The sequence below is a fragment of the Lissotriton vulgaris genome, chromosome 1_1 (genome assembly GCF_964263255.1).
Source record: "Lissotriton vulgaris chromosome 1_1, aLisVul1.2, whole genome shotgun sequence".
Lineage (NCBI taxonomy): Eukaryota > Metazoa > Chordata > Amphibia > Caudata > Salamandridae > Lissotriton > Lissotriton vulgaris.
This window is the reverse complement of record NC_141685.1, coordinates 986,465,551-986,491,744: the sequence shown is the minus strand read 5'-3', so window position 1 is coordinate 986,491,744 and position 26,194 is coordinate 986,465,551. Positions and strand designations below refer to the sequence as shown.

At 47.1% G+C, this 26,194-nt stretch overlaps 1 protein-coding gene across 1 annotated transcript in view; it reads right to left on the bottom strand.

Annotated features, from left to right (window-relative positions):
* LOC147748356 (maestro heat-like repeat-containing protein family member 1) overlaps positions 1-26,194 on the bottom strand; it is a 79,842-nt gene that overhangs the window by 37,561 nt on the left and 16,087 nt on the right. The window contains exons 4-11 of the mRNA XM_086936423.1: positions 20,936-21,014; positions 20,397-20,510; positions 19,690-19,751; positions 17,766-17,885; positions 15,406-15,513; positions 4,228-4,348; positions 1,802-1,842; positions 1,354-1,495 (exon numbers count right to left, since the gene is read on the bottom strand). Coding sequence (XP_086792549.1) covers positions 1,354-1,495; positions 1,802-1,842; positions 4,228-4,348; positions 15,406-15,513; positions 17,766-17,885; positions 19,690-19,751; positions 20,397-20,510; positions 20,936-21,014 — 787 coding nt within the window. The remainder of the gene's footprint in view (positions 1-1,353; positions 1,496-1,801; positions 1,843-4,227; positions 4,349-15,405; positions 15,514-17,765; positions 17,886-19,689; positions 19,752-20,396; positions 20,511-20,935; positions 21,015-26,194) is intronic.

The following is a 26,194-nucleotide window of genomic DNA, read 5'->3' as shown; positions in this document are numbered from 1 at the left end:
TAATTTGCAATTAATTCTACCTTAAAAACACAATAAAACATTTCCGCATGATATCTGCTACACAGGCTGAAATATAAATCTTGTTTTTCAGAAAACAAGGGTGTCTAACCTTACAGAAATGTGTATCAATCAATTTATTAACAACATAATATCACCAACTTTTCTAAATGTTCCTCCATGTGAACTTCTCACATAGTAGGATTCAATTATGCAACATTTAAAACATTACTTTTAACTGCAACATATGGTTGTACCAGAGTTCTAACATTTTCTTTCATATTAATTCCTGTGAAATACCCTGTTCATCCTTAGTCATCACACAAACAATGTTATTCCCGAGTAGACTAATCTAACCTACCATGTTCCCTGATTAATACCTACTTCTAATACAAACGCAGAGAGAGCATTTGGTGTTTATAAATGTGTGTGCAAAATCTCTTCTGTATTGAGGCTACCAGGGGTCTTTGTTTCAAGTTTAGTCATTGGAAGAGTTGGTGCTACTGAGTTGTTACAATAAGTCACAATTGAAATAAAAGAAAAGGTACCAAAACAGGTAGTGCTCTAAAATAATGTTGACCTTGGATATACTGAAGAAATATTTTTTTCTATGTTTATGGAATTTTTTGGAACATATGTACTTTAAAACACTGAATCAAGATGCCGCATTCTTATGTGATCAAGGCTGCGTCTGACAGATGAAGCGCTTCATGGCAGAAGCTTTGTATTAATCTGATTTTTTCGGCAAACCAATGTGTCAACTGCCTTTCTGTTATATGCTCAAGTAACCCAGAACTTGCAAGAAGATACCTGACTCCGTTTCTGTTATTGCCTCATTCGGTTTGGAGTATGGCATCGTTCGGTTTGGAGTATGGCATCGGCCAGCTACAAAGAAAGACTGTGACTATTTCCTTTTTTTGCTTATTTATACAAGCCTTCAGCCAGACCTCCTCATCTGCTGGTCTAACGTGTCCTATCATTCACATTCTCTTTTGTCCTCCGCAGCATACATCATGGGCCAATTCTGCCGTTGACTAACTTCACTGTGAACAATTGCGTTCTGCTTTTTCACAAGAAGCACATCCACACACAAATTATTTTCATTTAGTTCCAGGGACAACAATAAGAATGTGACCTTTTGCGACCAAAACACTATTTTTTATCTTGGTATGTACCTGGCATCACCTCCCACAATACAAGTTTATGAAAACCGTGAAAAAAACATGAGTGGACAAGGTCTAAAAGCTAGCAGCCAACACCAGACTTAATGGCTTTGTCATTGGTCAATGGTTGTTTGAAATGCCATTAATACTTGTTTAAATTGTGTGCTCACTGGTTCATGCTTTGGGGTCTCACCTTCTAAATATGTTATCAGCGGGGGGATCTTCATTCTGAGGAGTTTTGCTAGAAATGGGTAATTTGCAGGAATCAGGCGCTCAAGAAGAGCCAAGACTGAAGTTCCCCTTTTGACATCCCAGCAAGGATATGAAGAAATTACCTGAAAACCCACAACAAAGAATTCAGAAATTGATTCTTTCATGAGTTCCTATTCTCTAGCCTTTAAAACTTCTGGAAATACTACCTTGTTCTCTACACAGTACTTAGTACCAACCACATGTTGGCTGTTTCTGTACAATGTAAGTAGCATGTCGTACTGATAGCCAATTTACTGGAAATAAAACCATCAAATTCAAAAGCTGAGTTGAATTTAAGATCTCTATTAGTAGGTTGCATAGAAATGGCAGCAAACAACTTGGGAAGAGGGATCTGGTGGAATATGATGGGGGTGGAATATGATACTCACCAGCAATCTTATGAAGAGTCTGTGTATTGGAATTTCTTTAGCTGTTTAGGTACAAAAGAACGAAGACATGTCATACTCAATCCATAAATTACTGAGCAATACTTGCCGAAGGAAGACATATGGCTGACACACACACTTAAGACACCCAGTAGTACCTGTAAAGAAGATGATGGGTGATGGGTGGCATTTCAATGAGCCTCTAGCGGTCATGGGTGTACAGTACCGTGACAGCCTATAATCAAGGAATGAAAGCTGGAGGAGGAGCTACCTAAGCTGCCATGCACAGGTTCCTGCTACAGCTTTCATTGAGGGATAGAAGACTCCAGTGGGATAAGAGAGGATGCGTCATGAGCCGTGGACGTGCTTTACATCCTGAAGGACCTTGGAAAAATGGGAGCCATTTTCTGACAGCGGATACCCCAGAGGAAAAGAGGACTCCAGAACATGTTCTTGCATATCTATTTTCTAATAAGGTTAACGACCTGGGGCAAGCAAGAACAAGCACATATTTTGCCTGTTCGATTCTGCTCAGGACTCCTAACATGAGTGACAAATAATATACTATGATACCATCTGCCCAGGTCACTTGCACTTTATCAACACATACACTGGAAAGTTGAGCGGGGAGAGCTAATTGGATCCCTGGAATTATAGCAATTACAGGTATTCACCATCAGATGCGAATCTCCTTCGTAACCTTGGAGTCAGTCAAATTATTTATTTTCATTACCATCATTGAGCATGCATCCCTGCTTATAAGTGAGGGCCAATAACTAGTATTTTAGTATGGAGCTGAAGTCCAAAATGTTGAACCAGAAACATTGCAGAGACAAATATCCTAACTAAAAGTAACTCCATGGAGAAATAAAATACATCCCTGTTGTGGTCGGCAAAAGTAACAACACATAAATAGGTACCATACCCAACAGGGCATGATCAACATACTAGACAGAAGTAATATCATGGAGAGCAAGAATACTCCAAGGTTTGAAGAGGAGCATTAGAGCCCTGAGTAGCCTCATGGTGTGTGGAAACCTGGGACAGTTAGTACATTGCATTTAGGGGGTAGGAGCATTAACCAGACTAAGAGCTGAAACAAACAGGAAAGTCACTTTATGTCTGGCAAACTACAAAAAGTATATAGGGACTATTTACAAGCCCCTTGTGCCACCTGTGCATCTCTTTTTGAGACACACCAGCAGTGCAACCTGCTGCTCCATATTTACAAGGACAGGTAAAGCCACCCTGCGTGGCTTTTAATGCCCTTGTAAATATGACCCCTTTACACGCAACACTTTGTGTGGAACAGTTGTGCCATGGGTTTTGCTGTGAGATTTCCTGCGCAACACCCAAGGATTCTGCCGCATTTCCAGAGTTACAAGAAATAGTACACCTGGAAATGTGTCAGAATGCTACACCTCCCCAGGGGGAGGTATAGGGAGGTGCAACAAGAACACATATTTTTATTTCTCCTCGTTGTTTACCTCTTTCTACGCGTACTGCATACTGCAGCATATTTAGGAAGAGGAAATTACCTATTGTGATTGTTTTTGTGCACAAAGGTATGCCTAACTGCATAAAAACAAAGATATGCCTTACTGCACAAAAACAATCATCCCTGTGACGCAGCCACCCTTGCACCATGGTACAAGGGTGCCATCACCACCCCCTTTTGTACCGCTTTTGGCCCCCATAAGTGCGGCAGGGTATGCTCCGACGTGAGTCCCTTGCTCACTTTGCCACTGGATTCAAGCAAGCCGGGCTGAAGACGGCTGGAATGCCAGAAACCGGTCCTCGGAAGCTTGTTTCCGGTCCAGGCAAGACATGGCTTGGCAGTTCGGGCTGGACTGTTCCCATGAGGCACAGGGTCAGACTGATTTGCATATAGCCATGTCTGAACTGGGGTGGCAGAGTGGGCTAAAGAATGGTGATGGATTAAACCCAGATCTTTTGACTGGGTGTGAGTGTTTGATTGATTCAGATGCTCCGTCCATCACCACTCCCTTTTGTACCGCTTCATAGGTGCATGGCAGCTAATTATGCACCAGCACTGGGAGAGCAAAGGGATCCATTATATCATTGTAGATATGAAGCATCCCGGTGGTTCAGAATTAACACAGCGTGGCACAGCCAAAGGGCTTGAGACACAGCAATTAGTTAATTCCTTGTGAATAAGGCTCACAGCGAGCAGCAACATCAGCACAGACACATATATCTCTAAAAGGAGAGCAATAAATGGTATTTGAAATATTGACACCCACATTCTATGGTAACTCAACCATAACATCCTGAGATAATGGACTGGTTCTTCAACTCATGCCTGATCATGACAAAGTAAGAGGGGATCTGGGGAGTGGAGGAGGAAGCATTAACCACCTTCAATGGTGGATCCCACTGTGTCAATGAGTAGGATGCTTAAGACTCACCACATTCATGAAAGTTGATGCTTGCTTTCTTATCTACAACAAGTAGCATCTGGCACAGTGCTGGCACGGATGAAGTATAGTCATCTTCCAGCATGTAGCTCAAAATCTCTTTCCAAAATCCCTGCAAGAAAGAGCAGTGAATGTGTTATTAGTATCATTAGCATTTAATAAGGCTGCATTCCCACAGATAAACAGTCATAGCCGGTGGGAGGGTTTCTGGTGGGTCTTCTGGAGATGGGGCTACATTTGTATTAGCCCCTTCCTGATACCATTCCTTGCTGATGGGGTCCAAGACAGATTGCTGGTATTACACTTATGTAGCTCCGACCCTGTTCAATGCTACAATCCGTGATTCTATATCCGAGCAATTATTTGCAGAGAAAGAGTGAAACATTTATTCTCCAAAAACCCTGTGAGTGAGCTGCTTTGTATATTATCTCATTATCTGCTGTTATCCTCATAACAATCACAAAACAGAACTATATTTATAAATGTGCCAGAGCGTGTAAAGCTATGGCTGGGAATGAACGACCCTGTTGATATGAAATATTGGTGTTTGATGTATCATCTGGCAAGTAGCAAATAGGAGATGGAGATTGAGTAGCTATGTTTTGCTATTTAGAATAATTTGGAGAACCTCCTGCCTCATTAAAAAAAAATGAGGTAGGATTCGACAATCTTCTATGAATGCCGGAAATGCTGGGAATGAGCACTGCATGGGACAGCAGACCTCTATCCCTGCAGCAGAGGAAACAGACTTTACATCGCGTCTCAAATCACGGTGTGCCTTAACAACATGGTCCAAACCACTGATAATAATAATAATAATAATGAGATTTATAAAGCTCATAGCTGCGTCAGCTGCGTGTCCCAGCACTGGGGTATCAGTACTATTATACAGAGTAAGAATATGAATTCCCCTAATCTAAGTTAGCGTGAAAAAACATGTTTTTAAATTCTTGCGATATCTTATTTCAGATTTTTCTTGCCTAAGTCAAAGTGGTAGGGAGTTCAACATCTCGCCTGCCAAGTAGTTGAAGGAATGGCCTCCAATGTGAGCACTTTTGATTCTGGGGATAGATGCAAGAGAGGCATCAGCTGATCTCAGATTTCTTTTAGGAAGATAAGGTGTGATCAGAGGTGAAGATATTTAGGGCCTTTATGATTGAGAATCTTGTGACAATAGCACATGGCTTTTGTTGGAACCTAAGTATGTCAGGTCACCTAGGGTAGCCTGGCCTAGGGTAAGACACAATCACTGGAGGCACATGTGTAAAGGTTGCAAACCACCCAGCAGTAAATCAACGCAATATCACCCCAAAAATGACACTACACCAATGTTTGGAAAAATACGAGCTTGTTTATAAAAATATTCTATGCTCTTTTGTCTTTAGAAATCACAGCTTAGTACATACAGTTTGTCATGAAATTAATAATAATACTTTTAGAAGTGCTAACTTATATCATTAATCAGCATCAACAGTACATTACATTAGACTCCAAAATTGGTTAGATTTGACTTCTATGAGACTCTATACTTTTCCCCCTTAGCACCTCTAACCACCAAAAAGGTACACATCTAATGAGAGGTTTCAGTTATACAAGACTTTTACATATGCGCCAGCAGCCTCCATGAGGAACCTATACTCCTACTTAATCAGCAGGTACTCTCAGCACAACATTGGCAGTGGCGCTAATCCCAGATTCTAGTTCAGTAGCTGTCTTTTCTCAGACCTGTAAGCAATGTGGTTTGTATCATCAAGTTTCACCCCCACCTTCTAGGACACAGTAGAGGGAAAAACGATTAGTGAATCTAGACCTCTTTGTCATGCACTAGTATTAATTCTCCTCTACACAGGGAGTCCTCTTTCAGAACCCCACCCCTCTGTCTCTCAGGGCGATTAATCCTCAGGACTCAGTCCTCCCCCTTCTCCCCACACTCTCCTTACTGTGCCATAGGATCTGCACTGTCAAGCGGTTCGGCCGAGGTCCCAATCAGCAACTGTTGAGGCGGTTTCCACCCGCCCAGCGAGCTGATCTCAAGGCAGGCGCGGGGAGGACCGGGGAATGTCTCGCAGGTAAACCGGAGTCGCTGCTGGTTTCCTCCGCTACTGGCCACACAACCCCAGGGCTGGCGCTAGCAGGTCTGACGGATGCTAACGAGTGCCGCTTCCGCTTCTCTTCGCTAGCTGACTCCGCCTCCCAGAGCCAGGCGGCTTAACGGGGCATGCGCAGGGGAAAAGTGTCTTCCCGCTGGAGCCCGCGCTCCTCCGCTGACGCTTCCCTGTCACTCCGCCCACTCCGAAATCAATGAGGACACCACCAGGACCGCTCCTCACCTCAGGACCGGCGGTCATGGCTCCGAATCTGCGCTGCTCACCACGCGCCAACTCAGGAGCAGACCAGCTCGTCTTCTCTCTGTCTCCGCTCCCTCAGTGCTCGCCACTCTCCTCAGCCAGCAATCGCCACGACAGGTAGGAGGAGGGACGCTATGGGGTTTTGTCACCAGGGGGAAATTCCGGCAACCGGGGGCAGAATTCAATTGAAGAGCTGAACAAGGGGGGGGACCACAAAGATTAACCCCTCTCCGTTTGAGCAACTCTCAGCAATAGTCTCTCTAAAGTCTTTCCACTGGGCAGAGGACTACACTCCACAGTGCTGCAGTCTCCTTCTCCTTTTCACATCCCCATACTTCCAGTCTAGGGGTTGGTCAGGCGCCCAGGGTCTCCAGTAATCCTAAACAGCGGGGACAAGACAAGTAACCCAAGGGGGGGGGGGGGTAGAGGGTGGATCGATAAGGCAGCGTCCTAGTCTAGGAGGTCAATCCTTTGACTAACCTCCCCCCACCTTCTGCTACAGCCTGTCCTCCAGCTGACTCTCTCTGGTCTCTGGTAGACAAAATGGCTGACCAGCATTCCGCCTTTTATAGGCTGAACCTCAGAGGTCCAGAAGGGACCAGAAGGTTCTGGAATGCCCTACTCTATCCTATGGGACAGGTTCCAGGTATGGCAGTTGGGACAGTTGGTAGCCATCATTTTGTGACTCCAAGGGAATTCCTGTCAGGAAAGGCCTCTAGGCCTGAGGTGAAAAACTATGAGGGTGAAAAAGCACCTATCCCCTAGACCAACACCTTGAAAAAGCTAGTGGACACAAAAATAAATAAAGGCATGAGGGGCAAAAAGGGGACAAAATAAATAATAAATTGGAGGGACTACGCAAAAAGTCAGACAGGTCTAACACGCGTCCCCCCCAGCTGAAAGTGGGGAGAACTACCCAACCCCTTGGGAGTCCTCATCACTAAGGCGGAAATACCTAGAGAGACCGTCTGCATTGGCGTGGTCAACTCCAGGTCGATGTTCCACCCAGAAGTCCATTCCCTGTAGGGAGATGGACCACCTCAACAGCTTGGGATTCTCCCCCTTCATCTGCATTAGCCAACGAAGGGGTTGGTGGTCAGTCTGAACCAGGAAGTGCGAGCCAAACAGGTATGGCCGCAGCTTCTTCAGAGCCCACACCACCGTGAAAGCTTCCCTCTCAATTGCACTCCACTTCTGTTCCCGGGGAAGCAGTCTCATGGATAAGAAGACCACAGGCTGATCCAGGCCCTCTTCATTCAGTTGCGATAACACTGCCCCAATGCCATGTTCTGATGCATCTGTCTGGACAATGAACTCCTTGGAGAAGTCTGGGGCCCTCAGGACCGGTGCTGCACTCATTGCCTGCTTCAGTTTCTCAAAAGCTTGCTGACAAGCGTTCGTCCAAACTACCCGTCGAGGTTGTTTCTTAGAGGTGAGCTCTGTGAGAGGCGCTACAATAGTGCCATACCCCTTCACAAAGCGACGGTAGTAGCCTGTGAGGCCCAGGAAAGCTCGGACCTCAGTCTGTGTCTTGGGGGTTCCCAGGCCATGATTGCCTCAATCTTTGCCTGCAGGGGCTGCACTGTCCCCCTACCCACCAAGTGTCCAAGGTACACAACCGACCCCTGCCCAATCTGGCATTTGCTGGCCTTGATTGTCAATCCAGCTTGTTTCAGGGCCTGGAGAACTGCTTGCAAATGTTGCAAATGGTCCTCCCAACTGCTACTGAAGACAGCAATGTCATCCAGGTAAGCAGCAGAGAAACTCTCCATTCCAGAGAGGACCTGATTCACCAGCCGCTGAAATGTGGTGGGGGCATTTTTGAGCCCAAAGGGCATCACACAAAATTGGAAGTGTCCCTCAGGCGTGGAGAAGGCTGACCTTTCCTTTGCTCCATCTGTCAAGGAGATCTGCCAGTACCCTGAAGTGAGGTCAAAGGTACTTAGATATTGGGCAGCTCCTAGCCGGTCAATTAATTCATCCGCCCTAGGGATCGGATGAGCATCAGTCTTTGTAACTGAGTTCAGTCCCCGGTAATCCACACAGAACCTCAGTTCTGGTGTGGTGCCTGGTGGAGCGGCTTTTGGCACTAGCACCACCGGACTGGACCAAGGGCTGTTGGAAGGTTCTATAACTCCCAGCTCTAGCATCTTGGCAACCTCTCCATGGATGCTAGCCTTCACCTTGTCGGACAGCCGGTAGGTCTTTGACTTCACTGGTGGGCTGTCCCCTGTGTCCACATCATGGGTACACAGGTGAGTCCTTCCCGGGACAAGGGAGAACAACGTAGAGTACTGCTCCAGTATCTGGCGGCAGTCCTCCCGCTGTTCAGGAGTTAGAGTGGGAGAGAGAATCACCCCCTCCACTGACCCATCCTTCTCCTGAGACGAGAACAAGTCTGGGAGAGGTTCGCTTTCCGCTTCCTCTTCCCCATCAGTCACCATCATTAAAATGACCTCGGGCCTCTCATGGTGGGGTTTGAGTCGGTTGGCATGCAGCACCCGTAGGGGCTGTCGAGGGGTCTTAATGTCCACCAGGTATGTGGCCTTACCCTTCTTTTCCAACACTTCAAAGGGGCCTGTCCAGCGATCCTGGAGGGCACTAAGCTCTCCAGGTTCCATCACCCACACTTTCTGGCCAGGCTCCAATTTCACCTGGTGAGCATTGTGGTCATACCACTCTTTCATGACTGCCTGGCTGGCCTCCAAGTTGTCAGAAGCTTGCTTCCACAACCTCGCCATTTGGCTCCGGAAGGCCAGCATGTAGCTCACCACGTCCTGGGGGGGTTTCCTGGGAGACTTTTCCCAGCTATTCTTCACCAGGCTGAGAGGACCGCGTACAGGGTGCCCATACAGAAGTTCAAAGGGGCTGAAGCCCACTCCCTTCTGTGGCACTTCCCTGTAGGAGAATAGCAAACAGGGTAGGAGGACGTCCCATTTCCTCCGCAGGCTCTCGGGCAGACTTCTGATCATGCCCTTCAAGGTCTTGTTGAACCTCTCAACCAGTCCATTCGACTGGGGGTGATAAGGAGTGATGAACCGGTAGGTCACTCCACACTCCTTCCACATTGCCCGCATGTAAGCTGACATAAAGTTGGTCCCCCTGTCAGACACAACTTCTTTGGGGAAACCCACTCGGGTAAAGATCCCCATTAGGGCTCTAGCCACCACAGGTGCAGTGACTGTCTTCAGAGGAATTGCCTCTGGGTACCGTGTGGCATGATCCACCAGAACCAGGATGAACCTGTGACCAGCTGTTGCTGGTAGATCTAAAGGCCCTACAATGTCGATGCCCACCCTTTCAAAGGGGGTGCTAACGACTGGAAGTGGTTCCAGGGAGCCTTCAGCTTTACCCCTGTTTTCCCACTGGCCTGGCAGGATACACATGTCCGACAGTGAGTGTTGGACGCCACTTTCATCTGAGGCCAGTAAAAATGGAGGACAAGCCGAGCAAAGGTCTTGTCCTGACCTAAGTGTCCTGCCAAGGGTATAGCATGAGCCAATTCCAGCAGAAAGGCTCGGTATTGTTGCGGGACTACCAAGGCCCTTGATGAACCAGGTAAGGGTACCTTGGGTTCACTGTAGAGGAGTCCATCCTCCCAGTAAATATGGTAGTGTCCCGTAACATCACCTGCTGCCTGGGCTTCAGCCTGTCACCTCAGTCCCTCAAGGGTAGGACACTCCCTCTGCCCCTTACAGAATTCCTCTCTGGTAGGTCCTCCCTCCACATGCCACTCAGCAGGGATGGGTAAATCCTCCAGAGAGTCTACTTCCCCCTCCACAGACTCCTGGTCCACCACCGCAGGTGGCCGATCTGTCACATGGGGTGTGGAAGCCGAAGCAGGCTCTTCCTGTCTTCGGGTCTGTCCCTTTTTGGCAGCGGGTTGGGCCATTGTTCCAGGCTCCAACCCAGGTGAACTCCCTCTCCGGGCAGTCGCAGACCGTGTGCTCGGGGAACATCACTTACAACGCATTTATTACAACGCACTACCATTACAACGCAACCATTACAACGCAAACCATTACAACGCAACCATTACAACGCAAACCATTACAACGCATTGCGCTGGGGGGCGCTCTAGGATAGGGAATATATTTAATTTACTATCCAACACCTTCCCTACTATCCACGGGGACTGGAGTTGGAATAGTAAATTAAATAAATCACTATCCAGCGCTTAAAAGCACTATGCGTTGTAGTAGTATGCGATGTAAAAACCGCGTTGTAACAGCAGGCGTTGTAATAGCCTGCGTTGTAGTGACACCAATCCGTGTGCTCACACAGGCCCAGTCAGGTGTACCCAGCATCGCAGTGTGCGTCCGGTATTCCACCTCTCTCTAAGCGTTGTGCTCCATGTCATTCCCCAGCAGACAATCAACTGGCACGGCAGGGCTTACGGCAACTCGAAGTGAACCTGCAACCCCTTCCCACTCAAAGGGAACCTCAGCCACTGGATAGTGGCCCATTCTGCCGTCAGCCATCGCGGCGGGGTGGAGTACATGGGGAACCACCTGCTTTGGAGACACCAGTTGACTTCTCACCATAGTCATACTGGCTCCTGTATCTCTCAGAGCCTCCCCTCTCTGGCCATTGATGGTGACCCATTGCCCATACTTTGCAGTATTTGGGGGCACCTGGATCTTAGGAACCATCTCCCGCTCTCCCAGGGACACTAAGGTGACACCCGCCCACTCACCCCCCTTATCTAAGGGCAACTCCTCCCCGAGCGCTACACTAGCTACTCCCAGTGGTTTTCCTCCGGTGGGAGGGGGTGGTCACTTTGGGCATCTGACATCTCCCTTATAATGTCCAACACCACCACACTCAAAACAGTGGAGAACCCTTGGCTGCTGGCTTTGGCCAGGATTAGGGTTTCTGGGCGGGTTTGCCTTAGGGGTGAAACCTGTTCTCTTTCCTTGGAAATTGTTTTTGGGACCTTTAGAGAACTCCCTCTTTTTTTCTCCCCCCTCCTTCTTCTGGGGGGTGCCCTGTCCAGACTTTTGGGAATCCCCTCCAGTCCCCTTTGAGGACACCCGGGTACTTGCCCAGATGTCCGCCTCCTCTGCAAGCTTCCGGGGATTGGTCAGCTTGCTGTCCACCAGGTGTTGGCGCAGCTCGGGAAAGCATTTCTCGAGGAGGTGCTCTTTCAAAAATAGATCATACAACCCCTCATAATCCTTCACCTCACTGCCCTTGACCCAGCCCTCCAAGGCCTTTCTCGCGTAATCAAGGAAGTCCACCCAGTTCTGGGTGCTTAACTTGTGGCTCCCCCTGAACTTCTCGCAATATTTCTCAGGGGTAAGCCCAAACTTCCTTACCAATGCTAGCTTCATGGGGGGTAGTTGGGTTGCTCCTCTGGTTCCAGGGCCAGCAAGGTGTCCCGACCAGCAGGAGGCAGGTACTTATACAAACCACCCCCAGTGCTTCTCCTGCACCCCATGGGCTCTTAGGGAGACCTCATAGGCAGCCAACCACTTGGCTATGTCATCCCCTTGACTAAAGCTAGCTATAAGGTCTTTTGGCAAATAGGGTCTGGACTCCCTGGCTGTCTCTTTTGTTTCGCTGCCACCATTCATTACAGGAGAGGACCCCCGTTGCAGGGTCTTGAGTTCTAATTCTTTCAACCTGAACTCTTGGGCCATCCTCCGCTCCTCCTTCTCCTGCTCCAGCTTAGCCAACTCCCATTTTAATTGTCTCATTTCCCTCCGGTCAGTGAGCTCGGCTTCAGTCAGGCTTCCCCCGGAGACACTACTGCCCCTCCGGGAGTAGGACACTGGTCCTGGGAGTAGGTTTTCCCCCTCTGAGTGGAATAAGCCTTCTATCTCCACAACCGTTTCCCGGTCTGTCCCTTCATCCTCCTCCTTCCCTTCTTTGTGTGCCTCCACCCAAGCCCTTAGACTGGTTTGGAGCTCCCGCTTCCTGGCACCATGCTTAAAAAATACCCCCATTTGTTGGCAGAAATCTTTCAGCTGAGCCACAGAATAGGTGTCTAGTTTTTCTAGTGCAAACTCCATTTTGAAATAGGCAATACCAAATTATACACACAAGGAAATTAGAGTTGCAAGGGCAACCTGAAGCCACCTCCACCCCACCACCAGGAACAAATTTGGAAAAACAAAAGTAAAATTAGGAGGGCCGGTAGGAGAAAACTCCTGGTGTAGGCTAGTGAATTACGTTCAATTACTACTGAGTAGCTGCAACCACAGTCAGGATCCCACTGCTAGACACCAACTTGTTGGAACCTAAGTATGTCAGGTCACCTAGGGTAGCCTGGCCTAGGGTAAGACACAATCACTGGAGGCACATGTGTAAAGGTTGCAAACCACCCAGCAGTAAATCAACGCAATATCACCCCAAAAATGACACTACACCAATGTTTGGAAAAATACGAGCTTGTTTATAAAAATATTCTATGCTCTTTTGTCTTTAGAAATCACAGCTTAGTACATACAGTTTGTCATGAAATTAATAATAATACTTTTAGAAGTGCTAACGTATATCATTAATCAGCATCAACAGTACATTACATTAGACTCCAAAATTGGTTAGATTTGACTTCTATGAGACTCTATACTTTTCCTCCTTAGCACCTCTAACCACCAAAAAGGTACACATCTAATGAGAGGTTTCAGTTATACAAGACTTTTACATATGCGCCAGCAGCCTCCATGAGGAACCTATACTCCTACTTAATCAGCAGGTACTCTCAGCACAACATTGGCAGTGGCGCTAATCCCAGATTCTAGTTTAGTAGCTGTCTTTTCTCAGACCTGTAAGCAATGTGGTTTGTATCATCAAGTTTCACCCCCACCTTCTAGGACACAGTAGAGGGAAAAACGATTAGTGAATCTAGACCTCTTTGTCATGCACTAGTATTAATTCTCCTCTACACAGGGAGTCCTCTTTCAGAACCCCACTCCTCTGTCTCTCAGGGCGATTAATCCTCAGGACTCAGTCCTCCCCCTTCTCCCCACACTCTCCTTACTGTGCCATAGGATCTGCACTGTCAAGCGGTTCGGCCGAGGTCCCAATCAGCAACTGTTGAGGCGGTTTCCACCCGCCCAGCGAGCTGATCTCAAGGCAGGCGCGGGGAGGACCGGGGAATGTCTCGCAGGTAAACCGGAGTCGCTGCTGGTTTCCTCCGCTACTGGCCACACAACCCCAGGGCTGGCGCTAGCAGGTCTGACGGACGCTAACGAGCGCCGCTTCCGCTTCTCTTCGCTAGCTGACTCCGCCTCCCAGAGCCGGGCGGCTTAACGGGGCATGCGCGGGGGAAAAGTGTCTTCCCGCTGGAGCCCGCGCTCCTCTGCCGACGCTTCCCTGTCACTCCGCCCACTCCGAAATCAATGAGGACACCACCAGGACCGCTCCTCACCTCAGGACCGGCGGTCACGGCTCCGAATCTGCGCTGCTCACCATGCGCCAACTCAGGAGCAGACCAGCTCGTCTTCTCTCTGTCTCCGCTCCCTCAGTGCTCGCCACTATCCTCAGCCAGCAATCGCCACAACAGGTAGGAGGAGGGACGCTATGGGGTTTTGTCACCAGGGGGAAATTCCGGCACCCGGGGGCAGAATTCAATTGAAGAGCTGAACAAGGGGGGGGGGCACAAAGATTAACCCCTCTCCGTTTGAGCAACTCTCAGAAATAGTCTCTCTAAAGTCTTTCCACTGGGCAGAGGACTGCACTCCACAGTGCTGCAGTCTCCTTCTCCTTTTCACATCCCCATACTTCCAGTCTATGGGTTGGTCAGGCGCCCAGGGTCTCCAGTAATCCTAAACAGCGGGGACAAGACAAGTAACCCAAGGGGGGGGGGGGGGTAGAGTGGTGGATCGATAAGGCTGCGTCCTAGTCTAGGAGGTCAACCCTCTGACTAACCTCCCCCCACCTTCTGCTACAGCCTGTCCTCCAGCTGACTCTCTCTGGTAGACAAAATGGCTGACCAGCATTCCGCCTTTTATAGGCTGACCCTCAGAGGTCCAGAAGGGACCAGAAGGTTCTGGAATGCCCTACTCTAGCCTATGGGACAGGTTCCAGGTATGGCAGTTGGGACAGTTGGTAGCCACCATTTTGTGACTCCAAGGGAATTCCTGTCAGGAAAGGCCTCTAGGCCTGAGGTGAAAAACTATGAGGGTGAAAAAGCACCTATCCCCTAGACCAACACCTTGAAAAAGCTAGTGGACACAAAAATAAATAAAGGCATGAGGGGCAAAAAGGGGACAAAATAAATAATAAATTGGAGGGACTACGCAAAAAGTCAGACAGGTCTAACAGCTTTGAAATATTCCCAATGCCTTCAGGGAAGCCAGAGCAGCATTGGTAGAGCTGGGGCTGATGGTGAGTGTCTAGGCAGATGAAATAGCAGCCAAGCTGCCATATTCTGCACCCACTGTCGTCTTCTTCATCATGTCTGTGACACTCCGAAATAGTAAATACTATTCCAAAGTCCAGTGCTTTCTCGAAGACAAATCATGGTATTTTTTATTTATTTTTATTTTGGAAGTTTTCTATAGCGCTGGCCAGACCCGAGGGTATTGGAGCGCTTTACAACAAGATGAGGAGGAGACAAAAATAAATGATAAGGCAAGGAAAGAGGGTGGAAAAGGAATGCATTTTAAACATGCATTCATGGTTCGGATCACTATGTGCATATTTCCCACATACAAACCAGCAGCAGAGAGAGCTTTACTAAAACATGCTATTATGTGAGTTAGAGGATAATGAAGATAACCTGGGAATTGAGGAGTCTTTGGACATTCTGCAATTTATATTTTATACACTTCTAGTTTATTAACCCACCTTATTTCACATCCTTCTCACTTACCTCGTCAGTATTTTTATGGCGTAATGCAATTTTATTGAGGAGCTGAGAGATTTGGATGTGGATGGTCTCTTCTTCAACATCAGATTCAGGATCCATGTGACTAGTGCCCTGGAAAATGTGGAAAAGCAAGACAAGTAAAGCAACATGTATTTTCACATCATTTTCACTGTGTTTTCTCTCCTCATGGAGGGTCAAGAGATTTGAGAGTGAAAACATCACAATTTTCAAATCAAGGTTGTAAGCACAGAGAGAACCTCTTGGCTTAAATTCAAATGTGAAATTAAAACCACTAGCCGCAAACATGTAAATAAAAATGTATAAATGAGGTTATGCACCCATGCTCCGCTCTACAGAGAATAAAAGTATATGCACCTCTGGCACCACAAGGTAGTCTCTCTTGCTCACTACAAAGATTGTGATGCCCCATGAGCCCTCCCCTTGCTGCTTGATGGGGAAGTATGTGCTACATTATGGTACTTCTTACACTCAAAAAGACCAAACCGGGAACTGCATTTTTGGGAGGCAGTGTTGATATGAAATACTGATTTGAAGTATGTTTGTGCTACTTTGTGTAGGATTTGGTAGTTTGCCCTGTTAGGCATTTCAACGATAAAGCGGGTATGTAACAGAAAGGAGCCCACTAGATAATGTATTATCAGTGAAAAACACAGTGATCAGTGCATTCGCTGAATGCCCATGTGCCTTGCCCAATCACCCAAGAAATTTCCGAGTTAGCCCTGGCAAAGTCTAATGGCCAGTTGTCTCACATAGGCTGGATTGTGTGGTAGGCCTATGTACTGCATGGGAGTACTGCTGCTGAGACGTGTATGGAGCGAGTCCCATTCTCACAGTGTCTGAGCATCTTATTTCTTTGCACTCATGCCAGTCAACATGTGCATCTGGTTACTAAAATGGGATCTAGGTATTCAAGCACCATTGTTACAATGCGATGCAGCATAAGGACAGGCATCTGAATTGTTCCTGGCATGCTGCCTCTGGCCTGTGGTAAAAAAAAAACTATGGACAGTGTCTGGCTCATCTATTAGTTGAGCTTAATGGGAACCCAAGAGTAAGACTAAGCATGGACTGCAGACACTCTGGATTATGGTCAGGCCCCAAGGAGATGGATACTAGACGTCATCAGTGGTGCCCAATCCCCACACATATTACTGAGCATGGGCTTGAGTTGTGCATCTTGGTACAACTACTCTGTAACTTGGATGCATTGGCCAAGCTTGAGGAAGTACTACCTGGTTCACAGTGATGAAGAAGGTCATGGCACCTCTGCTGTTATGGAGGAATTGGTGAGACCATAAACCACTGTGGCCTACTCTCCCAGAGACACTGACAAAGCCAAGAATACTGCAGTTTTCAGACACCATGCCACCTGCCATTGCCCATGCTGCCACATATCACCTGCAGCCCCACAAGCACCAGTGAAGGGCACTGATCCAACACCCATTTCTGGCCCCTAGTCAGATGACAGGTGTTTCCTCCAACTACTAGAGATAGGATCAAAGTGTAAGTGCCCAAAGGACTTGAGATGGTCCAAGAAAAGAGAAGAAACAGAAGAAGTGCCCAATACAAAATCATACATGAGGCCTGTGGAAGAGGAGGGCAATGAAGGAGAAAGAGACTAACTAAAGGATATTATCAGACCACTTTCTGAAACTCGTTGCTCACAACACTGGACGATTGTGCACAACATAAGAGCAGGATAAAAGTTATAAAATTGCCAGAAGTGCCACAGTATGAATCAAACCAGCTGCAATAGTTGAACTTCGGGACAACGACTCCACTTGCAGTCGACATCACTAACTCGGACCCCACAATAGTAAGGGTACACTAGGTTAAACTTTTCACAATAATGGAAAAAACATAGATTGGGTGTACTGGAAGAATGACTCTTGAAGTGAAAGCTATAAGTAAATTCACTTGAGTGGTTTGGTTCACATCATGGGCACCCTGGAATAACAAGACATGAAGAAAATTCATGTACAGTGTTGGCACTGATGGGCAGCTGCTGAATTTCAGGTGCAAATGTAAGCAGACAAATGGATAAGGGACACCCATAAAAGTGACGGAGGGAGAAAGACGCACTGGAGTGGAAGTAAGGAACATCAAGCTCAAATGAAGAACATAGAATTTCAAGGTGAAACTATGGGAACTAACGAGAGGGACATCCAGTCTATATTCCACTACCAGGGGCAAATATGTGACACTGCCGATGTATATTATATGGCAAAGTAACTACATTGGGACACAAGGGGGCTAAAAGGTCCACTTATTTCTTGTGTGCTGACTACTGTTGCTGTTCCCTAACACAGTCACCTACCCAAATATGTACATCTGCCACTTACCTGCTCTTTGATAAGGAGGCTGGTTTTTTTAAGCACATAATCCATCACAGCTCTTCCGTTCACATCATAAAAACCTTTGGCTGTTAAACTGGACATTAAACTTAAAGTGGCAAGAATAACCTGTAATTGAGAAAAAAGGTAAGCATGGTTAGTGAGAAACCCTTTTGGTGTATGAATAGGAGAAAATCACACATTCCAGTGAGAAAGTAGCAAGGGAGTGTGAGAAAACCATGCATTCTCTCCTTCCTTTTGTCCACAGAGTAGACAGATATACATTTTTATGTGTGGAAAGCTAGTACCTGGATACAACCTTTTAAAGTATGTTGCAAAAAGGGCTATTATGACAATCTGAGAATGAAACTAGAGTCAATTTAATTAAACTGTTTTTACAGTGTGTCTGACTGAAGTGTGATTGAGGGAATATTCAAATATTCCAGGTGGGCTACACCTTCTATAGGTGCCTGAGATTTGATAAAAGATTTAAAAAAAACATTGCAAAATATGCCTAGGTAGGTTACAACCAACAAAAAAGCTCTCAGGGCCTGATATTGATTACAAAAATGCAAATATGAATTCAATAGGCTGTGGATTCCAGTGCTGAGGGAATAAAAAAAAAAACTAGAATCGTCTGTGGGAAGAATGATGGCTGCTGTCTAACTCCACCTGTAAGATTGAGCAGACATCCCAACACTGACAGCAGATAACAAATGGGTTGCAGTACTTAGAGTTCATTGTCCCACACCTTGTTGTTTGGTTGATCCATATCACTTTCAAGAAGTCGTTTTGGCTCAAGACCGTAAATAGTCACAGTCTCCTGTATCCAGTATTGAGTTAAAATTGACAACCCTAACATGGTTCTGTACGCTGTATATTTGCACAATCTGGCCACTATGGCTTCAACTGCCAAAGAATACATCCATGCTTGATTTCTGAGATTCTCACATTCCTAGCAGAGTCCTGTCTCTGATGTTCCTGGTTTAATCTGAAAAATATCTAAGGATAACTTGGTTTATATCGTGCCCTGAGGTTAAAAATGACAAACCCAATACACCTCTCAAAGAGAATCCAATAAAGACAAAGTTATGGCAATACAGCCTTTTGTTCGTTATCAAAGAAAACAGCTTTGTTGATTTTCCTTTGGGCCTATGTCCTGTGCTTGCTAACATGCTGAACATGGTGATTCTGATACTGAGTTACTTGCTTTCTCCATGGCACTGAAGTCAGGCACCTTGTGGACATACATGGCATCAAGAAAGTCACATATATTCCAATTTCTACATAAAATACATCTTTTATATCACAATCAGACTTTTCAAACATGCACATTGAATATTATCCTGTATTATCGATCCACGTTTGGTGAGATTTCGCTGAGACATAGCCCAAATATTATTCTTGGTAGAGACATTTGAAATACCTTACACCATGGTTGTTAAAGATTTGAGGAGATATTAATATTCTGAACTTCAAAACCCCTTATTTGATCATCAACATTCTCCTCCTCAGTGAGGGGTATTACAGATCAAATCAATGTGAAATATAGACCAAATATGTTAATAGCATACACAAACTTTCTTTTAACACACATTTATTAAACAATTAGGGATCAGCAACCTCTGGGATTGGGTCTGAAAATAATGCATTGGCACAGACTAAGGCAGGAAAACTGGGATATGTCCACTTGGATAGGGAGACAATGGAACACAAGACACACTGAACTGACAGAAATGGCTGGAGGTTGCATGACCCAACACCTCCACTGAAGACTTGCCTTGGAGAAAGTAAACAGATTGTGGTGTGCAAACCACAGCTCTGAGTCCATGTAAGTAGGACTACTGCACTATGCAAAAACTGCATAACTTTAATTAGATTGAGTTGCTAATTATGAAAGTGCTTTAACACACGTATAATAGCTTGATGGTACCTTGCGATTGTCATCCTCAAGCACGTGACGGACAGCATCCAGATAAAAGGCACCTTCTGAATCTATTAAATAAAGCCATACACCAAATGTTCATAACACATAGATATTGACTTTGTCTAGTAAGATCAAGATTAATACATAAGTAGTGAAGTTTCCTCTATCAACTGCGATTACCACCCTGAGGGTCCTGTCTTTCAGTTTTGGTTTGTGGGTCTGTGACTGTGAGCCCCATGGGGCTATCAATGCCTTCCTGTTTCGCTGTGCATGTCTGTGTCATCATGTACCACTGAGCCTGTCTGTGTCGACCTGCTCCATATTTTATTTCCCTTTTTGTTCCTGTCCAGTGTCTATGTCAGGATCGGTTTTCACAGTGTCCCTGTCCCATTAATGGCTCACAATGGGAACAATTAACCGAAAAGAAAACAGTGGCACTCCTATATTTCTTCACCATAATTCACATAATTGAAGTTGATGTAAGCAAGACTTTATTCGTAAATTGCAGTGCTCTACCAGGAAAAGTTGGCAGTTAATGTAGCTGAAGAATATAAAATTGAAGTATTTTGCTTATAGCTGCACCATGTTGGACAAGTAAGGGAGTAAGTTGGGAATACAACTTAGGGCTCCGGATTCTATGACAAGCATTATATCCTTTTAACTATTTTCCCTGCCTAAATCATACACTGCCACCCACCCACTGACAGTCTTACCAGTTTCCGAAAGGAGCTTGCAGAGCAGCTGTAATGTTGTGGCACGGGACTCTGCACCTATCTGCATCAAGCTACTTTCAAAATATTTAAGGACCTCACTAGAGTGAGAACGGGCTGCAAGAGTAAAGTGAAAAGAAAAAATAGACATAATTGAAAAATAACACAACATAAAAGTATGCAAGAAGGAACTCAACGCTGGGGAGCAGGCCATCAAGGCAATTCTTCAACACATGTCCAGGAGGTATGTTATCAATGGTCTGCAACATTTAATGATGATCTTACGAGCACATGGTACTCACGTGACTACTATAGCTGTATATAGTAACCTGGGCACCATATTCCAGTAGCAAGCCAACCAATGTACTGGGGGGGGAGATAAATACTGAATTAATAGTAGCTTTTAAGACGATCAAGTTACGTGCAGGGCAGTGTACAGAAATTAATGTTACAGAGGACCTGATCCCTAGTAAAGGCCAATATATACTTGCAGTATCACAAATATATACATACATACATACATACATTTATGACCAACTCACCCAGTGACAGGATAATAGCCGTGGACAACTTGAGTGGCTCTTCTGTTTCATCGGAAACCCCACTTGAGGGTGTGCAGATCTGCCAATAACAAAGCCATAATAAATAATAATGGAAGCTAGGCTATCTGAAAGCCAATCCCATACATCCAGACAGCAAATAACTTCCAGTGGGGGAATGACAGCATAGGAGTTTGTCAGGACTTATGGGGCCAAGATCCATACCACACGACAGAAAAATTAATTGTGTGGAATATAGCATATTCAGGGTGCCCGATATTGGTGGAAGTGCAAATTCTCAGTTACCACTCTAAGATGGATGCCTTAATTTCTTATGGTTTTTGGATATTTTGTAGACTCAGAAGTCTGGCAAGATTGCAGAAGGTAGTGGTACTTAATGCTTTTAACAAAGCTGGCACTAGTGGCGGCTATCCAACGTAATCAAGACGAAGGCTGTTGTTACACTTCATCTTGGTTTATCTCTGGGGACGGTAAAGCTGTTCCCATTTTGCATCCTACGGTGTCTGGCCAGCATAGTGGGTGGCATGCTTTTCAGAGCAGGCCTTTTTTCTTCACTTTTTGTCTATTTTGCGTCCCAGTTCTCTAGTCAGCAGAGTGGGGAGCGAGTGTTTCTGTCGGTGGCTTCATTAGGGCCTTTTTCTGTTCTCACCGCCACTCGCTGTTTCTGCTGTACCACTTCATTTTTAGGTTTTGCCTCGCGAAAAGATGCGCTCTGCGCATCTTTTTTGCGCAGGCAAAAACCTCTTGAGATCTATAAGGGAGACAGGAACGGCCCTCGTCATTCATTGGCTGGCTCCATAAATGGAGCCTAGCCATTGCACGAGGGGCCTGTCCGTCAATGCCGGAGTAGACACGGGGGCGTTCCCGAGATTCTTTGGCTTTTGCCGACGTCACGCGACGTCGAGAACGCCCCCGAATCTGGTCCGGCATTGAGCCGGCACCCGCCTTCCTGCTTGCGTGAGTGCTTTGTATTTTAGGTTTTGTGCCTTATGTCCGTGTGTGTCTGTTCCCGCTCCCCCCCCCTCCGCTGTCAGTGTGTGGCCGTTCCCGCCCCCCTCCCGCTCCGTGTGTCCGTTCCCGCCCCCGCACCCCCTCTCCCGCTGACACGGGTGAAAGTACGATGCTTTTCATGTTGTCGACGCCGAGACTCGACCCTGGCCCCCCAGCTCCATAATGTCCGTGTTCCCGTTCCTTACCGCACTTCCCCCCCCTCCCCCCTCCCCCCGTCCAACCTCGTGCAACAAATGCTAGAGTAGTTCAGTTTGCGATGACGCTCTGTAAGCCGCCCTTTTTGGTGCTGTTAAATTGGTCTTGAGTGCACTTTTTTTCCAGCGCCCCTCCCTTTATTACTGCTGCCATTTATTTTGCTGTTGACTGTTTTTACGCTGTGGTTGTTGAGTGTTTGTGACAGAAGTGGAGGCCAAGTAAGAAGGCCTACCACTGGCAGTGCACTTTAAATCCTACCCCTAAAGGCGAGAAAAGATAATCCAGAGTGGTTCGAAGCGGCCCTGTAAACCCCCGCCCCCCGCAGTTTAAATGGGTTGTGTGCTATTGGGCCGCTCCTTCTGAAGATCCTGTTAATGGGTTACTATTGATGACTTGGTTACCTGAGAAACAGCGGTATAGGGAGTCCTGTTTGTGACGTGCCAAGATTAAAGGCCCACCCCTCCAAAGCCCACCGTTTCCTTAATGCTCTTAACGTGCAGCGCCTTGCTTGCCCCCTGACTTGCCCTGATGCGGCGGCCTCAGCGGGGAAGGGGGGGGGGGTGGCGGCTGTGGTTGTTGAGTGTTTGTGACAGAAGTGGAGGCCAAGTCAGAAGGCCTACCACTGGCAGTGCACTTTAAATCCTACCCCTAAAGGCGAGAAAAGAAAATCCAGAGTGGTTCGAAGCGGCCCTGTAAACCCCCGCCCCCGCAGTTTATTCGCAGTTAAAGCAAACATTTTGTCAGCTATTATATATTGAGCCTTTACGTTATTTGGTGGAGCCTCGTCGATTACCATTAGATGTGTTCTGCAGAGCCAGTTATCCTCATCACCCCTGTTTTCTAGACCATCTGCTGCATATCTGCACATTTCTATTTTGGTAAGTTATGTACCATATATGGAGATAGTGTCCAGCCGTAGGGAGTGCGGATGAGATTTTTCTATTTTCAACCCTCATGCTAGTTTATTTATTAGTAAAGAGGCCTGTGAGCTACCAAAATTACACCGACTTTGTCTTTATGCTTAAGCGCACACACTTACATTCTTATAATTTTAAATTTTTATTCCACATGAAACTGCCCCCCCCCCTCCGCTGTCAGTGTGTCCGTGTGTGTCTGTTCCCTCTACCCCCCCCCCCCCCTCCGCTGTCAGTGTGTGGCCGTTCCCGCCCCCCCTCCCGCTGCATTACAGCATTTACGCCTGCGGTTTCAGTAATTATCAGTTGTAATGCCTGTTGATAATTGAAGTGCCTACGAAGCCGTCAGTATGATATTGAACTCTGCAGCCGCACTTCGTACGCCTTTGCAAGCAAGTTAAGTTAAAACTATATCAACAGCCAAGTGTGCAAATCCGGATGGCAATTCTGCGTTTTTGGTACCATTGGTGTCTTCACGGAGCATTACAAATGAGAGATGTAGTGTTACCTTGGTGTGAAATGCTTGATGTATGTTGCTGGTTACTGAAGTTTAGTAATTCAATTCTTTTTTGGAACCTGATTAAGAACAGTCTCGCACATCTCAAATCTTCCAAGTTTTACTGCAAAAGTAGGCTGCAGATAAACGTGCGAAGTAGGGAAAAATATCACGTGAATCATGGGTTCACATTTTTACTACACCTGGTAGTCTAGACAGGACACCTTCAGTATAGACGAGGTCGTATGTTATGGATTATAAAAGGTGCGTGCACTCAGATATTAGGACAAAGTCCTGGCAGTGCACCACCCTCTCTACTCTACCCGCCCCAACCGCATCGTCTCGGCGGTGCCAGTACTTGTGGCTGCTGCTCTGCGCCCGGACAGCGCTTCTGCCGGCCTGTAGTGTTTTCTTTCCCACTGACCCCGGAGGCTACAAACGTCGCAGCACATGAGGTGATTTGTGTACTGAGCACTCCTCGCTTGCAGCATCACCACCTCTCACCTCGCTATGCCCCCATCAACCCCAGCGTGATTCTCGCCCACCTCCACCCTCTGATTTTTTTTTTGCAGCGTTTTATATAGCGCGAACTTGACCCGAATCGGGTATCAGAGCGCTTTACCCAGCACCAGTTACGATACATGAGGACACATTCATTTACTGCTCATCGGAGCACCTCCACCCATATCCAGCTGTGCGTATCACCAGCACCGCCCCCTCCAGCTGTGTTCCCCTCAGGAGCACCTCCACCCATCCCCAGCTGTGCTTCGGCCCCTCCACCCGACCCCAGCTGTCATTCGGGATCTTGCCCCTCCGAGATGCGCTTCTCACAAGAGTGATGGGTGCCCCGATGTGCGCATTAATAGTGCTCCCCCAGCTATGCTTAACACCCCTCTGCGCGCGTTATTAGCCGGCTCCCCTATATGCCTGTGAGTGAAGTCCCGCCTGGCCCAGATGTGCTGCTCAGTGGCGTGTCCGGCCGTGACACTACTGTACTGGGTGGATGCAGGTCCACCCCTAAGCAGATGTGCTGCTTGCGTCATCGCCTCAGCTGTGCCGCGTCCCGGGGAGCCCCTGGCCAAACTCCTTCTGGCGTGCATCCCCCCCCCTCCCGTCTGTGCTGCGGGGTCCGCCCACATCTCGTCGGGGAGCCCCGCTTGCCTCCGGGGGTCCCTCCACTGCCTGCCAGCTGTGCTTTACTCTGGAGAGCCTGTCTCCACACAGGACACTCTTTTCTGGTCAGCCTCTCCTTTCAAGCGATGATTTTTAGGTTTGGCTTCTTTTTAGAAGCATTCCGCAAGGACATACACCCCACCCCGCTTTTTAGGTTTTTTACTTTTTGTGAACGAGAAATTAACAGATAACTACGGCATAGCAGATGTGTGCTGAAACGAGGCTCTAAACCAGCACGCAACACGGTTCTAAATGTACTACTTTCCGATCTCTGGCGAAAAACGTCTTGCTCCTTGAAGTGTTTTTCTAAGCGCTGCAATCAGTGGGGAATGCCCTCTGTCCCACTTTACGGTCCTATCCCCCGGAGTTGCACTTTTGCTCTAGTTTGGGGCCTCATGGCCGGCCGTTTGTGTCCTCCCGGGGCCCAATGGGGAGCGCCTGCCCCAGAAGGGATCGTGTCTGGGACGGCGCGTGTGTCTCCGATTTCAGTGCTGGGTTTCTCTTCCCTGCTCAGTGCACATCTGCACACCGGGCTCCCCCTTGAGCTCTGTAAACCGAGGAGGGAGTTTCCTGCCGAACAGGCCTGACATCACTGGAAGAACAGTCCGCTCGCGAGGCTGTGGTGTTAAGAAGCTCTGACGTGCGCTGGAGCCCCTCGCCAGGGCCCCTACAGCCACTTCTATTGCAAGTTGCCAAGGGCAACTCATCAAGGGGAAGTCCAGTGAATCATGCCACTGTAAGCAGGGTGGCAACGTCAACTGCATTAAAGCAGTTGGGTCAATTGGAGCAAACAAGACTACTATACCCAGAATGCATTAGGTTGTCACACGAAAGCACAGGGCTGGAAGCGATGACATCGAGTGACCATTACATCTAATTACAATTGTATGATGTAATAGCTAGTCGTTACTTGCAGTGCTTAAACACATCATATGTGATACGAACCGGTATATAAACGAGCATTGTCAAACCCAATAAGCCTCGTCTTTTGTGCCTATTGACTGTGCCACTATTTGTTTAGTTGTGATATACTCTCTACTACTTGCAAACATTTTCCCAGGGGTCAAAAGTATATGGTCTATGATGTGGCTTAGGGCCGCATTGATGCCCGCAGGGTTGGTGTCTGTATGGTGGGCGTTGGTGGAGCGAAGCATGTAAATGGAATGGAGTTATTTTGAGGATTTCATTCCATTCCATATTGCTCTCTAAATTGTGCCCCTTGTCTATGGAAGAGACACAGATTGAACAATACCTTGCTAGACTGTGTTTTAGTCGCTATCCATGTACCGCACCCTTGGGTAAGCCTGCTCTGCTTGCTATTGCTACCTTTAGTGAGTCAAGTGTGCACTGGAAGTATCTTGATTGTTGAATTGGCATTAAATCGCATCTTCGGCCTCACAATCTCCTTATTCCGTTAGTTTATCTGTAAACATTAAGAATGCTCATAAACAG